At 39.2% G+C, this 17,727-nt stretch overlaps 1 protein-coding gene across 1 annotated transcript; it reads left to right on the top strand.

The window, feature by feature from the left end:
• Positions 1-1,099: 1,099 nt before the first annotated feature.
• LOC145111533 (uncharacterized) lies at positions 1,100-2,095 on the top strand. Its single transcript, XM_079047798.1, has one exon. It carries the CDS (start codon positions 1,100-1,102, stop codon positions 2,093-2,095), a length of 996 nt encoding a protein of 331 aa, XP_078903924.1.
• The last annotated feature ends 15,632 nt before the right edge of the window (positions 2,096-17,727 follow it).

Consider the following 17,727-nt stretch of genomic DNA (forward strand, 5'->3'; position numbering starts at 1 on the left):
AAACAATTTTTCAACTAAAACGACAACTAAATTAACAATTTTTCAACTTATACGACAAATATACAAACAATTTTTAACTTTCAAATTATATAAAATAACATATTCTAACCATGCTATATCAATTTATCAACTTAAACCACTAACCAAACATATTGTAAACATTATTCTAACAATTTATTTAACTAATAACTTAAAAAAATAAGCATATTCTAACCATTTTACTAAATGTACAACTACCCGATGCACACTCTACGCAGTCTCTACTTGTACATTCATACAACCACTAACAAAATAACATTTAAACTTCAAGTTTACTAATAACAAATATTAAAACTATCAAATACAACAAAATTACCCTATCACAAACAATATAATTTCTTCTTTTTATACTAACTAATACAATAAATAATAAAATAATAAAAACATATACTAAATAAATGTTAATTAAAACATAAAAAGAGTTAAAATCTAACAATATTTTCGGGATTGTTGAAGTAATCGTCTATTTTCTTCAAGAAATCGTCAAAAGGAATCCCCGAGAGAGAGAGTTTTTCTATATTAAAGAGTGAAAAATGAGGAAAAAAAATCGTTTTATAGATTTTTAGAATGAAAATCGCAGATGAACAGTACAAATCGCAGATGGAAAGCCAAAATCGCAAATGGGGAATTTCCATCTGCGAATTTAGAGGTTATTTTTGCAATTTCTATTTTTTTGGCTATTTTCCGCAAAGTGATTAGTATTATTGGCTAATTTTGTAATTTTATCTAAATATTTTAATTTGCAGTTAAAGATACAAACACATCAATAACAGTATATTTTATTTGATATAGATACCGCATAAAACTCAGATAAAATATGAAATGACAACTTTATCCTTTAACAATTGTCAAGAAAATTAAAACAGAAAAAAGAACTTTGGCAGATTCTTATAAGAAGTCTCCCCATCCCTAACCCTACGCTAAAGCTTACTTGATAATTGTTATATTAAAACGTCTCTAAGCGAACCATATCTTCACTCATCTCCATTTTTCAATATTTGAATCAAATGGTTCATTGTTTTTGAGGGCAAACACCATTGAAGAAATCTTCAATTCTGAAATGGATCAAGAACAAGAACAAATGCAGTTTCTTGGCTTTTTTGGCATCTTCAAAGAAACCTTCAAAATCATCTCAACTTACAAAGAAATCTTCATCAAAATCTCTCTCTCCATCATCCTCCCTCTCTCCTTCATTTTCTTGGCTCATATCGAAGTCTCTGAATACCTTTTCGGAAAAATCTTACACAATGAAGATATTCGTGATCAAACCCCACAAAACACCAGAAAATATAATACGTTGTCTGATATCATCTCTTCCGAATGGACCTATTTTTGGGTGTTTAAAGTTGCTTACTTCATCTTCTTCCTCGTCCTATCCCTCCTCTCTACCTCAGCTATCGTTTATACCGTAGCATGTATCTACACATCGAAACACATGAATTTCAAGCAAGTGATGAGCGTCGTTCCAAAGGTTTGGAAACGATTAATGGTCACTTTTGTTTGGAATTTCATCATCTTTTTTGTGTTTAATCTACTGGCGTTGGTGGTATTTGCCTGCTGGGTTGCATGGGTTGATTTTACTAACACTGGGGTTTTGATTCTTATCATTTTAGCCATTGTTTATGTGGTGTTGTTTATCTATATCAGCGTTGTCTGGCACTTGGCTAGTGTGATTTCGGTTTTGGAAGATGATTATGGGATTCGGTCGATGTTAAAGAGCAGAGAGTTAATCAAAGGGAAGACTGGTGTTTCAATGGCTATATTTTGTTTTCTTAACGTATGTTTTATCACGATTCAAGTGGGGTTCGAGTCACATGTGGTGATCGGAAAAGATTCGCTCGTGGTTAGAACAATCTATGGGAGTCTCTTTTTCTTGTGGCTTTCAGTATTGATTCTTTTCAGCCTTACAGTCCAAACTATCATTTATTTCATCTGCAAATCTTTCCATCATGAAAACATAGATAAATCATTGTTGGCTAATCATCTCGATGTTTATCTTGGGGATTACTTACCATTAAAATCAAAGGATGTACAACTTGAAATTTTCAATATATAGAATGTAATCTTTATTACTTCACTTTTTTGTATGATCATCATATCATGTGGGATCGGGCCGATCCTGGAAAAAATCCAAGATGTATCATACATGATTTTGGGGGAAACATATTGGAAATTTTTCTAAAAATTTTCCTTATGCCAGAAGATTTAAGGAGCGCCGGCTACTCCTAGAACCCTGGCTGTATGTGACGATACTTCATTTAATTATTTTGAGCATTTCTCTTAATTAAGTTACTTTCTCTCTTGTTTGTTACATAATTTCAGGTCCAATCAACTCTCTCATTATATATATATATATATATATATATATATATATATATATATATATATATATATATATATGAGAAATTAAATTGTTTCCTACCTTTTATGCCTACAATTATTCCTACCCACTAATATATATATATATATATATATATATATATATATATATATATATATATATATATATATATCTTCTAATCAAGGGCGGTCCTAAGAGATTAAATATCGTCAAAGGCCCTAGACGAGCCAGGAAAAAAGGTCCCTTATCGTTATTATAAGTTTTTATTTTTAAATAAAAATATATAATATAACAAATTGGGCCCTGTTCAGCTGTCCATTTTGCCTCATTAACGCCCTCCATGTTTGTTATGGCATTGTGTTGATACTACTATAATAACTATTGTTAAAAAAAAACTCAGATAGGGTAAATGGTTAACCTGTTGACCTCTCAAGTTCGTTACACATGCCTCTAACATGTCATCTAAGGTTTGAATTATCCTTTCACTAAAACCATCAGTTTCGGGATGATATTTGTACTCATTTTAACTTGTGAACCCATTCCTTCTGGAAACTTTTCTAAAAATATGATCTAAAACAAAGATTCCAATAAGATACAATCGCTATTAGTATGCCGTGTCTTGAAAGAATTTCATATATGTAAATTTTGGCTAAAATTTTCAATGTTTGTTTTTCCTTGATCAACGAAAAAATGTATTGTTTTGGTCAATCACGAAAAAAATTTCAATGTTTGTTAAACCTTGTTACAAAATTCATAGTGATACGTTCTCATTTCAAATGGGTATATTTATTTGTTGTAACCTTCTGTAAGGTATTTAAGGTATTTGGCGTTCGATATTAACCTTTAAACATATGAGACACTTTGTAACATAGTTGGTTATTAACTTCATCATTTATGGAAATATAAAAAATTTAAATCTTTGTACATCTTCTTGTTTCCGGGATAGACATAATACTTGGACTTGCATACTTCATCCAAAATTACTTCCATGAATGATGAATGTTAGTCGCTAGTAGCTTGAATTGTCCAAAAATTGTTTTTCATTTTAATTGTCTTGATTAGTGTTTCCTTTTGTAATTCTTGAACTTGCTCAAATAACTTATTTGTAGCAACAATTTGAATGACTTAACATTAGGAGGTTGATTTGGTTCTTCCGACTCAAGGCATCAAGTATTATATTTTTCATGAATGGTATTGATTTCTTATCATAATATTTTAACAATTTGATCCAAAGCATTTGCCTTGTAAATAATTCATTTTCATTGAATAAATACTTGAGATTTTTATGATCTTTATACTGTACACATTTCGAACAACATAAGTAATGTGTCCATATTTTTAAAGCAAAAACTACATTTTTAGCTTTAAATCAAGTGTTTGCTATTCTTTCTTGTGTTATTTTACCGTTGTGATTCAAAGGAAATTACATGAATTCTTTGCAAGAGCACATATTTTAAGTCTTCATTGGATGCATCATTATATATTATGAAGTATTCACTTTCCTTTGGAAATTTTAAAATTAGTGTCGTACTTAACTGTTGTGATATGACTCCGGATTAACTCTGTCTCTTTGAAGAACAGAATGAAGGGCCTGAGAATCACAGAAAAGAAAGCAAGCTCGTCAGTCCTCGTCTGGGCGGCAGTCCCGGATCGAAGCTTTGACGATCAAGTCAGTTCGTCTCTTAGAGAGAAGGTGAGAATATTAGGTAAGGGTTAGGAGGTTTATTTCATGGCCCCTTCTCTTGGAGGAGAAGGGACCTTTTTATACATGTGATCGGAGGAACCAATCCCCGACAGTATCTTTTACCTTTTAGGAGTCACAGAGGAAGACGGCCTTTGATTGGTAGATCATGCTCTGCGAGTAGTTGCTTGCCATTGGTGCAGGGCTGCCAGGAGCGACGTTTTGACCGCTGCACATGTCGCTCTGAGGGGCGGCTAGTACTATTTTGTCTTCACACTGGCTTTGGCGTTTGGGCGCCAAGGAATGAATATGGAATCGCGAGAGGGAGGGCCCGACATTAGGCATACGTCGGTCTTTGCCCAAACCGTCTATTAGACTGACGGTTCCGTTATTTTTGACGTATTCTCGGTGGGATACGTTAACAAGTTCCCTAGGATAGTAGACGTCAGCGATTGCTTAGGGTAGCTGAGTAGTTCTAGCTTAGATCTGGGCATGCGTTTGGTGGGAACGACCCATGACATGTAATAGAGTCGCTCTGGCGAGATAGCGTCGTTTCGTTCCGTTTTTTTCTTCTTCTCTTTCTTCTTCTTCTTTTTTATTTTTTTATATAAGGGTCCTCTGTCTTTAAGAACGGTTATACGCTTCCTATTTACATAATCCACCGTATCATCCTCTATTATCATTTCTCATTTCTCCCACATTTTTTCTCTCCAATTCTTGGTGGGCTTTGTCAGATCTGGAATCGCTCCCACACCCGAGGAGTTCGAGTCCCTTCAATTCTGGTTTGGGTTCATGCCTCAGCATGGAGTTTAATTCCCGTCGGAAGGGTCTACAATTTATCAACCACCAGCGGGGAAGGTGGGTATTCCGGTAGCGATCTTCGAGGTCGGGTTTCGGCTTCCTGTTTCTGATTTCTTCGACAAGGTTATGTGAGAATACGGTTTCGTTGTTCATGACATGACCTCAAACGTTATGAACAACATATTTGGGTTTGAGTTAGGGTGTCGAGCGTTGGGGGTGCTTCCCCATCTTCAAGCATTCCAGTCTTTCTTCAATTCATCTACCCATTCAGGAGTTCACACTTTCTCTCAACACCGTAACACGCATTCCTTTATAGTTAACCAGAAAGCGCCTCGAAAGAACTTGCAGGATCGGTGGCTGTGGGTTAACAATGATTTGGTTAGGGCTGGCTATCCTCACGTGCCCATGGCTTCGGATCGGGCACCCCAACTGTCGGGGGTCGATTGTTCGGTGGCTCGCACGTTAAGAGGAATTTGTTTTAACGGCGAAGATTGGTCGGACTGTGTATTGGCAGCATCCAAAATGAGTTTTGCTTGGTGGTCAGGTGGAAAGATGCCTCACTTTTTTGTGGATAATGATGGTAAGTGCTACCTTCTGGGAGGCAGTCTCGGATCGAAACTCCGACAATCAAGTCAGTTTGTCTCTTAGAGAGAAGGTGAAAATGCTAGGTAAGGGTTAGGAGGTTTATTTCACGGTCCCTTTTCTTGGAGGTGAAGGGACTTTTTTTTACCTGTGATCGGCGGAACAAATCCCCGACAGTATCTTTTACCTTTTCAGGAGTGGCATTGGAAGACGACCTTTGATTGGTAGATCATGTTCCGCGAGTAGTTGCTTACCATTGGTGCAGGGCTGCCAGGAGCAACGTTCTGAGCGCTACACTTGTCGCTCTGAGGGGCAGCTGGTATAATTTTGTCTTAACATTGGCTTTGGCGCTTAGGCGCCAAGGAATGAATGTGGGATCGCGAGGGGGAGGGCGAGAGCTGGGGCCCAACATTTGGCATATGCTGGTCTTTGCCCAAAATGTGTATTAGACTGACAGTTCTATTATTTTTGACGAATTCTCAGTGGGATACGATAACAAGTCCCATAGGCTAGTAGACGTCAGCATTTGACTAGGGTAGTTGAGTAGTTCTAGCTTAGATCTGGGCACGCATTTGGTGGGAACGGTCCATGACACGTAATAGATCCGTTCTGGCAAGATAGCGTCATTTCGTTCCATTTTTTCTTCTTTTCTTTCTTCTTCTTTTTTCTTTTTTTTATATAAGGGTGCTCTATCTTTAAGAACGGTTATATGCTTCCTATTTCCATAATCCGCTGTCTCATCCTCTATTATCATTTCTCCTTTCTCCCATATTTTTTTCTCTTCGATTCTTGTTGGCCTTTGTTATATCTAGAATCGCACTCACACCTGAGGAGTTCGAGTCCCTTCAATTCTGGTTTGGGTTCATGCCTGAGCATGGAGTTCAATTCCCATCGAAAGGGTCTACGATTTATCAACCACCAGCAGGGAAGGTGGGTATTCCGGTAGCGTTCTTTGAGGCCGAGTTTCGGCTTTGTGTTTCTGATTTCTTCGACGAGGTTATGCGAGAATATGGGTTCTATGTTCACGAATTGTCCCGAAACGATGTGAACAAGATAGTTGGGTTTGAGTTAGGGTGTCGAGCGTTGGAGGTGCTTCCCTATCTTCAAGCATTCCAGTCTTTCTTCAATTCGTCTAACCATTCGGGCGTTCACACTTTCTCTCAATGCTGTAACACACATTCCTTTATAGTTAACCAGAAATCGCCTCAGATGAACTGGCAGGATCGTTGGTTGTGGGTTAATAGTGATTAGGTAGGATCTTGCTATCCTCGTTTGCCCATGACTTTGGATCGTGCACCCCAACTATCGGGGGTCGTTTTGTTAGTGGCTCGCACATTAAGAGGAATTTGTTTTAACGGCAAAGATTGGTCGGACTGTGTATTGGCAGCATCCAGAATGAGTGCTGCTTGGCGGTCACATGGAAAGATGTCTCAGTTTTTTGTGGATAATGATGGTGAGTAATACCTTCCCCCCCCCCCTTTTTCCTTTTTTTATTCGATATCGACTTTCTTTTTCTGAAAAGAAGGGGGTTTTGCGTTGTTGTCATTGCAGGTAGCGAGAGGTTTTTGTCCCTTGAGCAAGTGCTGCGAGGGGATTTTGAAGGGGATCTTCAGTATCACGATGTCCCTCAAGTGGAGACGCTACCGACACCAGCCAAAGTTGGCCATGTTTTTTAGGGCAGTGTCCCTCATATCGAGGCGGGGGTCAGAGGATCAGGTGTAGCTAGTGGTAAAGTCGTCTCCCAACGTCAGTCTATTGGTGTGGATTCCGCTCTTGAGGAGGATATTGGTGGTAGTTCTATTGGTCGGAGTTTTCGTCGGAAACGCAACATCGATCCTCTGTTTTCTAAGTCCCCTGTTGTTATTGAGATTGATGATAATGACGAGTCGCAAGCGATGGAGACGGTGAGTTTGTGTCGGCCGGGGGAACCAGGAGTTGTGGGAACTTACTTCGTCCAGCCCTCTGTTCCAGGTGATGGCCCCGTCGGTGGCGGGTCCTTCGTCTTTAGGTGCTACCGGTATGTATCTCCCTAGGTGGAATCTCACGACCGGTTCCCTTTTGTATGAACAGGGGCCCGCCTCTGAGTGGTGCCAACATGCATTTCCTCCGACTACCATGGAAGTTCTTGATGCTCTTTCTTATTCTCACATGGCGAACGATCTTCATTATGCCGCTGGTCTGGTTGATCCCTACTTGGCGGTGGCTGATGGTCGTCTTCGTTACATAGGGGTTGATTTAGCAGAGTTGGCTGCTGTTAAATCCGAGCATGTCGAGCTTGCGGAGAAATATTGGCTTCTCGAAGAGGAGCGACGCAAGTTTGATGAGCGCTACCTCGTGCTGTCTTGGGAGAAGACTGTTGTAGAAGCTCAGGTGGCGACTCTGGAGGTTAATCTCTTATCTCAGCAGGTCCAAAATTTGGTATTGGAGAAAGAAGCATTGGAGGAGCATTTGACACTGCGAGACAATCAGTTCACCGTTGAGGTCTCGACGAGGAAAATCTTGGAGTCTGATTTAGTGTGGGTTCTCTAGAAGGGCTGGTTCGTCTGGTGGACCGTGTTGTCGAGAGTAGAGAGTTCTCGCTTGGGATTAGCCGCGTGTTGCGTGTGTGGCTGCTGGTATAGAGAGGGGGAAGCAGATGGCACGAGTGTAACTTGCTAGCAGTAGCCATGGCTCATCCGATCTGGACTTTGCGGCACAATCTGTTGATGCAATGCATGCTGCCATCAGGGCTTTTGCCGAGACGTACTTCGCGTCCTATCTCTGTTTGGGCGAGCTCAGGCTTGCTGATCTTCGCCAACTATGTTCTCAAGAGGAGGAACTCGTGCCAAATGGTGGCGTTGAGGGCGCTGCCTCGACTCAACCTTGCCAGGTTTGATTTTTGTTGTGTGTTTTTGTATGTTTGTTGTTTATTTTTCATTTTTTGTATGTGCTTTCTGTAATGTTGTTGCATTCGACCTTGCGGGGTCTTCATCATTAATGTTTTCCCGTCCTTGCGATCTTCTTTTTTTTATTTGGGGAGGTGTGTCCCCGAAGAGTATTTTATAGGCCTTGCTTTTGGTCTTTAGCTGAGTGGCCAATTTCCTCTCTTTTGTGGTCACTTAAGGTGAGCCGAGATCGTCACCTCGAGACTCCCTGGACTCATGTGTGTTAAATTATCAGGGGAAGGTTATGATCCTTCGGACCCTTTGGGTACGTCTTGAAGAAGATTTCACCAACATTCTCTCATTCTGGAAAATCTGAATTTTATCCAATTAAGTGTTGATTTGTATCATCGAAATACTTCAGTTTGGTAGTGTTTCATGACTTTCATAGAATCCAAGCAATTCTTTTCATCCCTAATTTCTAACACAACTTACATAACTATTTCATCAGGCCCATGAACACAGTTGGTGCATTTGTCAAATCAAAAATCATGATTAAGAACTCGTAATGTCTATACCTTGTTTGGAATATTGTCTTTAGGATTTCTTTTCTTGTAAACTTAATTGTTGATATCCTGAATGTAAGTCTATTTTAAAAATAATTTTCTCCTTTTAATTGATCAATAACTCATATATTTGTTGTAAGGGATATCGATATCCGATTGTCTGTATTTAGTTATGGATATTCAGTGCACAGCCTTTTGGTTCCATCCTTCTCTTTGACGAACAATAGTAGTGCTCCCCATGATGATGAAGGAAAGTGAACCATTTATCACTCAATCCTTTTAATTAGTTCGTAAGTTCCTTCATTTCATATGGTTCAAGTTTGTATGGTGCTCGTGTTATGGGTACTGCTCTAGGTATCCAATAAATAAAAAATTTGACTTGTCTATCAGGTGGAAATATGTGTAGATCATTAGGAAAAACTTATAGATGTTCACAAACTACTCATAACCCTTTGATTGAATGTTGGATAAGTTTCACATCCCTTACATATGCACATTATTTCCTTCAAGAATGAAATAACGTTGTCATGATTATTTTTGTTACTACTAGAAATAATTATTTCCTTTCTCTTTTAATCTTTAATTTTCACCATCCTTTTGTTACAATTTATATGATCTTATTGTTCAACAACCAACGCATACCCACTACAAGATCAAGTTCCCTAATAAGTATCATTAGAAGCTTAATAGTTTTTATTAAGTAATCATTATAAACTTCATCTACTTATGTGATTCTTCCACCTGTAATTTCTACTTCAAATACTTGATCTAATTTCTTAGAGGGACAAGTGAAGTATACGTTGAACTTTATGAATACCATATATCTATTTGCACCTAAATCGAATAGTTCTTTAGTAGTATCTTCATTTAAAATAAAGTACATGTCACTATTATTTTTGTCAAAATTTCATAAACAAAATCGGTAACCAACCTAGTATGTGTAATGAATGTTTTTAGGTACAAAGTTGATTGTAAACTGTTGAAGATTTGAAATATGTTTAAGATCTTGGATGCGCCAAATATCTTGGGAATAAGACAATAAAATTAATATTTCCAATGTGATTGTGATTTTTTGACTTATACTACAATGTAGATATGTGTATATTAATAAAACGGGACAAAAGTGATATTTAAGGTGTAAACTCATTGGATATAGTGATTAATCTTAAGATATTCAAAAAATGTCAATATACCTCAGAGTATCTTGAGGTTGTAATCATGAAAATAGTTGTGTGTAAGGAAATACATGATCAAGTATGTATTGAAATTGATTAAATAAAAATAAGTAAACAAAATAAACACAAGAACATAGAGATATACGAGGAAAGCCCTCAATCCTTTAGGATTTTTGACATAAAACTGTGATAGGTGACAATGTCACACTGCCTTAGAACTTTAATTAAATAAAATGGAGTTACATGTAGTAGCTGAGTAGAAAGTGTAATTGTGCTCAAGAATGTTCAGAGATAATATGAGAGTGAGAATCAAAACATGTCCATGAATAGTTATCAACTAGTCTTCGTATACAATATGAATATAACAAATTGTTGTAAAATCTAAGGATCTTCCTTGATCTTTTTTGACCCGGTGTTTAGAGTGGACTTCAACATTTATTCTCGTTTAACAATGTGCCTTTTGTCTTGGTCTATGCTCTTTTAGATAAGTCTTCATTCCTGCATTCAAGAAAAACAAGAAATACAATGGTAGTCCCAATATGTTGGCTAGTTTAAGATCTTGGGCTACCTAAGATATCATTATAAGTTCAATGTTGGTGAGAAATGAGTAAAGGTAAAAATTACCCATAAAAACCACGTATTGTATTTCCTTTGTGTTGTAAAATATTAAGTATATTATCGTTATTGAAATAATATGAAATTTCTCTACATTTTGCTAACAAAAATCATGAGCTATTTCAAGATGAAATGAAATCAAGGAAAATTCTAAGTCTGAAAAGGTAGTAAAATTGCATAAGTCATTGTTAGAACTAATTGAGGACATTTTTGTAGTTTAACCTATTTTCAGTTACATAGTTTTCTAGTAAATGTTATTTTGTTTTGCTTCTTTTCCTTATTGTATATATGTTGAGCCTGTATTTCTTTTCTTAATCAATGATACATATCATTTTTTGAAATTCATTTTTCTCTCAAGTTCAATCAAGTTAACATGGTATCAACGTAGACGTGATCTGATTCTTCATCTTTGATATTGTTTCTTGATTCAATTCATACTCTATTACTTTTTTTTTCTTTCAATGGCTGAATTTGAATTCAATTCTTTTGGTTCTTCTAATTCAACTATTGATCATTCAAGCCCTTACTTCATAAGTTCATCTGATTGAAACATCCCAAAAATACGGTCCAGAAATTTTAGTTTAATTCATTAATAAAACCATAGTAATCCAAACATCATATAAAAACCATAAGTCGTGTATCTCAAAATATCATAACATCTGTCAAAATATATCAAAGTATAAACATCCCAGGATAAATAAATGGTGTGTTCACTGCAATCATCCCGAGCTCTTCCCCTTGCTACCGGAAGTACCTGAAACCCCAACTCAAAACTGTAAGCACGAAGCTTAGTGAGTCTCCCGAAACTACCACATACCATACACATAACATGCAACTAGGAGATACGGGCCTCGCCCACACTCAATGAGATACGGGCCCCGCCCACACTCAGCAACTATGAGATACGGGCCCCTCCCACACTTAGCCACTAGGAGATACGGGCCCCGCCCACACTCAGCTACTAAGAGATACGGGCCCCACCCACACTCAGCTAGTCATGAAAATACATACAGGTATCACACAGACAACAAGTATAACTAAGCATATAATACTGTACCATATCATCTATCTATGAGATACGGACCCCGCCTACACTCCGATACTAATCATACCACATATACGGGCCGGCCTTGGTGCCGTAGACCCGTTCCTACTAAAGAAAACTCACCTCAATGTCGTGAATAGCTGAAATTCCTTGCTCCACAACTGGCTCTACTCACACCCAATACAGAACAACCTCTTAGATAACATTCCATGCTCAAAACCCCTTCACGGGTCAACCTTTGTCAAAGTCAAAGTCAAAGTCAAAGTCAACATCCTGGGTTGACTCAACTCGTCGAGTTGGTTCACCAACTCGTCGAGTTCCATGAATCATAAACCCTGAAATCACGATCCAACTCGTCGAGTTCTTTCACAAACCGTCGAGTTCCTCCTATATACAAGATCGGGACTTCTCCTAATCAACTGGTCGAGTCATAATTGAACTGGTCGAGTTTTGTCTTTAATTGAATCGGGACACTTCGTCCCAACTCGTCGAGTTCCTCTATGGACTCGTCGAGTTCTTCAGTCTGTTGCTTCATATTAATGGATTAAGCCCTTATTCTTCAGATCCTAGCCCTATACTCCACCTATACACTAAAAATGTCCTTTTAAGGGTAAAGTTTCCAACTTTACCCGTTAATACCCTTATATGATGAATCGAACTAAATCCCTAACTCTTTAGGACCTAGACCTTGGTACACAAGTCATTGATACTCAAAACTAAGGCATACAAACGTAGATCTACACCCTAAACACTACATAAACATGTAAAGCTTCCACCTTTCTCCTCATGCATGGCCTTTTGGGGCTTAAAAGCCCAAAATGACATCCTATAGCTTTCATGGGGCTTCAATGGCCATAAATTTTGCACCTTTACGCCATGAAAGCCCTCAATGACTCCAGATCTGATGGTTTACCCACTGGGGACATCCACAACCCAAAGATTAAGCTTCTTGGACCAAAAACTCAATAAAATGATAATAAGGAGATCTAAGAAGCTACTAAGCAAGTTTGAGGCTTGCTTACCAGAAAATGATGAGGATGAAATGGAGTCTCTGGATCTACAAGCTTCTTTTTGAATCCTCTAGCTTCTTCTTCTTCCTCAAACTTCAAACAGACAAAGCTTCACTCAAGAATGGCTCAAAAACTCACACAAGGTAGTAGGGTTTCTGGATCTAGGTTTTGCGAGTTGGAGGTTATAACTGAGGCTGGCATAAGAGGATTAGGATGCTTAAATAGGGTGCAAAACATTGGAATTGGGGTTTCATTTTGGAAGCCTTACTCGTCGAGTTGAGGCTACCAACTCATCGAGTAGACTTCAAACCCCGTGTCCAAAACTAATCCCTACTCGACGATTATGGGACCTCCAACTCGTCGAGCTCCTACATAGAAATGAATAAATTAATAATTTAAATACATACCAGGAACCAGGCGTTACAATTCTCCCCCACTTGTCTTAGACTTCGTTCTCGAAGTCTGCTGCCTCGAATAACTCTGGGTAGTGCTCCCTCATCTCCTCCTCTGTCTCGCAAGTCCACTCCGAGCCCTTACGGTGCTGCCACTGCACCTTCACTAACTGAACATCCTTGTTCCTCAAGGTTTTCGTCTTACGATCCAGAATCGCCACAGGCCTCTCAATGTAGTTCAGGCTGTCGTCAACCTGGATATCCTTTAAAGGAACAATCGTTGAGTCATCCACTAAGCACTTCCGCAGCTGGGAAACATGAAAAGTGTTGTGGATCTGGCTGAGCTCTGTTGAAAGATCCAATTGATACGCCACCTTGCCCACCCGGGCTATAACCTTGAAAGGACCGATGTACCTGGGGCCCAACTTCCCCTGCTTCCTGAACCGGATGGCACCTTTCCAAGGTGACACCTTCAGGAGAACCATGTCGCCCACCTAAAACTCCAAGTCTGAACGGTGCTTGTTGGCATAGCTCTTCTGCCGACTATGAGCAGTCTAGAGCCCGCTCCACACCTGTTGGATCCTCTCAGTAGTCTTGAGTATCACCTCGGTACTCCTCATGACTCTCTGACCGACCTCGCCCCAACAGATTGGGGTCCTACACTTCCTCCCGTAGAGCACCTCGAAGGGAGGACGGTCTATGCTAGCGTGGTAACTGTTGTTATACGAAAATTCCACTAACAGAAGATACGTGTCCCAACTGCCACCGAAATCCAAAACACATGCGCGCAGCATGTCCTCGAGAGTCTGAATCGTCCTTTCGCTCTGCCCATCCGTCTGATGGTGGAAAGCGATGCTGAAGTGGAGACGAGTACTCATCTCGTCGTGGAACCGCTTCCAAAACATGGAAGTAAAACAGACGTCTCGGTCTGACACAACTGAAACTGGCACTCCATGACTTGCCACCGCGTATCTAACGTAGATCACGGCTAGCTTCTAAGCCGATATACTCTCCTGGATCGGGATGAAATAAGCACCCTTGGTCAATCGATCCACGATGACCATATCGAATCCACTCCACGTGCGGTCCTGGGAAGCTTCGTGATGAAATCCATAGTGATATCTTCCCATTTCCACACGGGAATCTCCAATGGCTGCATCTTTTCGTGAGGTCGCTAGTGCTCGGCCTTGACCTTCCTGCAGGTCAAGCACTGCTCTACGTTACATGCTATGTCTCGCTTCATGCAGGGCCACCAATAATCAGCGTGAAGATCCCGATACTGATGGGTTTTATGCATAAAAACAATCCTATGTGCTCATACAAACCCTAATGCTTGGATCTAGGTTTCTCTATTGTACATGGAATGAATCCAAGACTTACAAACCCTAATCTAGCATACATAATATCAAAATTAACATATAACATCAGATCTAAATGTTTACCTCTTCAAATAGTAGCTTGAATCTTCTTCTCTTGAGCTTAGAATCACAATTGTAATTCCTCTAATGGATCACAAACACCACACAAGCAAGAAGGCAACTTTGAGAGAAAGGAGGATGCTAATTTTCAGCCTAGGGTTTTCTCTTGGAACAAGTGGCCGAAAATTGCATGCAAGGGTCTCTATTTATACTATAGGCTGCTAGGGTTTCAGTCTAAACCCTAATGGACAACTTAATGACCAAGCAGTCCAAGGAACCTTCTGGAATAGGGCCCTTGGACGAAAATATGATGATCCTTCATCATAATTTCGTTCCCCCTTAGTCCATTAGGTTTCCCAGCCCAAAACCCAACTATCACACACTTGACAGTTTAAGTCCCTTTATTTAATTAATCTCTTTTAGTCACCAAATTAATTCCTAATTAATTTATGACTAATACTAATTAAATAAATATGATTTCTCTTTTAATATATTATTCTTATAATATATTAATAAACCATAATATCCTCTCTCTTTCCTTAAATTACCTTGTCAAGTTGCTTTGGTGAAGGCAACCCAAAAGGACCATGCATAACCGGGTCAAGTACATACCAAATATAGTTACGGGCTTAGACACTAATCCAACAGCCTCCCACTTGGATAAGTCTAGTAACTATATCTCACATACGACTTCAGGACCAGGTTAGCAATCGTAGCTATTATACGCTTCTGTCAACTTTGATCAAAAACATGTCCTTCAGATAAGGGATCGTATAATCCTCTGTTCTAGATATCATGTCGACAATACTTATTGTCCAACATTTTATTTCTCGATCTCTGATTTGTTCGACATAGAATTCAGTTGAACACGTCAACCTCATCCTAACCGGGCCCAGCACATAAGTCAAACCAAATCATCGAGTGGCCAAAATATCGCTTTTATACTCTTAGAATAAAAGGAACAGAAAACTTCGACTTATATGCTTTTATTATCTACTAGCTAAGTTACACACAATAATACGTTTTATAATATCAAGTTACTAATGCGTTTTCGTATTATCAATGCATAATCAACTAGCAAACAATAACCATATCTCTAGGTTTAAAGATTATATGATATTATCATCTTGCGATCACTTGTGATAACTTTCATGAAGTGATACTAGCAAGTGCGGGTTTATTCCAATGCTCAAAACGTATTTCATAAGCACTCATAAACTTTGTAGCAAACCTTTGCTATGTCTAAAACTTTTAGACAATCTACAAACAAATTTAAGACAATCTTCCTTCATATTTACTTCCAACATATGAGAGATTGTGGACTGTTCGAATAATCCTATTATTCAGGAAGTCAAAACATGCAAAATCGAAACAATAGATAAATAATCAACACAAGATAGAAACTTTCTTATAAATAACACACCTTTATTTAATCATCAAATGTTGAATACAAAATTATCCATTACAAGTTTCCTACCTATCTAATCTAAACTAATATCGTCCTTTAGCCCAACGCTCCTAGCGTGCTTCAAATGCTTGACCCTACTCAGTCCCTTCGTAAGGGGATCTGCTGGGTTATCTTCTGACGATACCCTCTTCACAACGAGGAGTCCCTCTTCTACCCGATGTCTAATAAAATGGTATTTCCTGTCGATATGTCGAGATCTGCCATGATCCCTTGGTTCCTTCGTCAAGGCAACCGCTCCTTCATTATCATAGAAAATTTCCATGGGCTCCTTTATGGATGGCATAACTCCAAGGTCTCCTATGAAGTTCTTCAACCATATAGCCTCCTTTGATGCTTCGCTTTCCGCAATGTACTCTGATTCACACGTTGAATCAGCTACGGTCTCTTGCTTGGAACTTTTCCAAGTCACTGCTCCTCCGTTCAGGGTAAAGACCCAGCCTGACTGCGATCGGTAATTATTCCGATCCGTCTGAAAACTAGCGTCACTATACCCTCGCACCCTTAAGTCATCACTCCCACCGAGGACTAGAAACCATTCCTTGGTCCTTCGTAGGTACTTAAGAATATTCTTGACAGCAATCCAATGTGCTCTACCAGGGTTCGTTTGATATCTGCTGACCATGCTCAAAGCGAAGGCCACATCAGGCACGAGTACAGGTCATAGCGTACATAATCGAGCCAACTGCAGAAGCGTAAGGAACTCGGCTCATATCAGCTATCTCTGCCTCTGTACTCGGGCTCTGAGTCTTACTCAGTTTGGTATTGCATTGGATTGGCAACTCCCCTTTCTTGGAATTTTCCATACTAAAACGTTTTAGTACCTTTTCCAAGTATGTATCCTGACTGAGTCCTATCAGTCTCTTACTTCTGTCTCTCACTATCCTTATTCCCAGAATATACGCAGCCTCTCTGAGGTCCTTCATAGCGAAACACTTCCCAAGCCAGGACTTGACCTCCTGCAAGGTTGGGATGTCGTTTCCTATGAGCAGTATGTCATCACCATACAATACGAGGAAGCTCACTATACTCCCACTGGCCTTGATATACACACATGACTCATCTTCGTTTCGCAGAAAGCCAAACTCTTTGACCTTCTCGTCAAAACAAAGATTCCATCTGCGAGATGCTTGCTTCAATCCATAAATGGATTTCTCAAGCTTGCACACTCTATTTGGATACTTCGCATCGACAAAACCCTCTGGCTGATTCATGTAAACATCCTCAACCAACTTTCCATTTAGAAAAGCGGTTTTTACGTCCATCTGCCAGATTTCATAATCATGAAACGCAGCTATTGCGAGCATTACCCTAATAGACTTTATTTTAGCAACTGGCGAGAAGGTCTCATCATAGTCAACTCCAGGATTTTGAGTAAAGCCCTTCGCGACCAATCGCGCTTTATAAGTGTGCACTTTCCCATCCATGTTTGTCTTCTTCTTGAAGATCCACTTGCACCCGACTGTCTTACGACCTGGTACATTATCAACCAAATTCCAAACTTGGTTGTCATACATGGACTGAATCTCGCTGTCCATTGCCTCTTTCCATTTAGCAGACTCTGGGCCTGCAATGGCTTCCTTATAGCTATTAGGTTCGTCCATATTTACTAGTGTACTATCACTAATAAACGTATACCCGTTAGTAGTAATATGGAAACCATAAAACTGGGGTGGAACACTAACTCTATTGGAACGTCTAAGAGGTAAGGACTGGTCAATTAGTTCAACAGGAGT

Source organism: Lactuca virosa, chromosome 5 (assembly GCF_052849685.1).
Source record: "Lactuca virosa cultivar CGN04683 chromosome 5, Lactuca_virosa_CGN04683_v6, whole genome shotgun sequence".
NCBI lineage: Eukaryota > Viridiplantae > Streptophyta > Magnoliopsida > Asterales > Asteraceae > Lactuca > Lactuca virosa.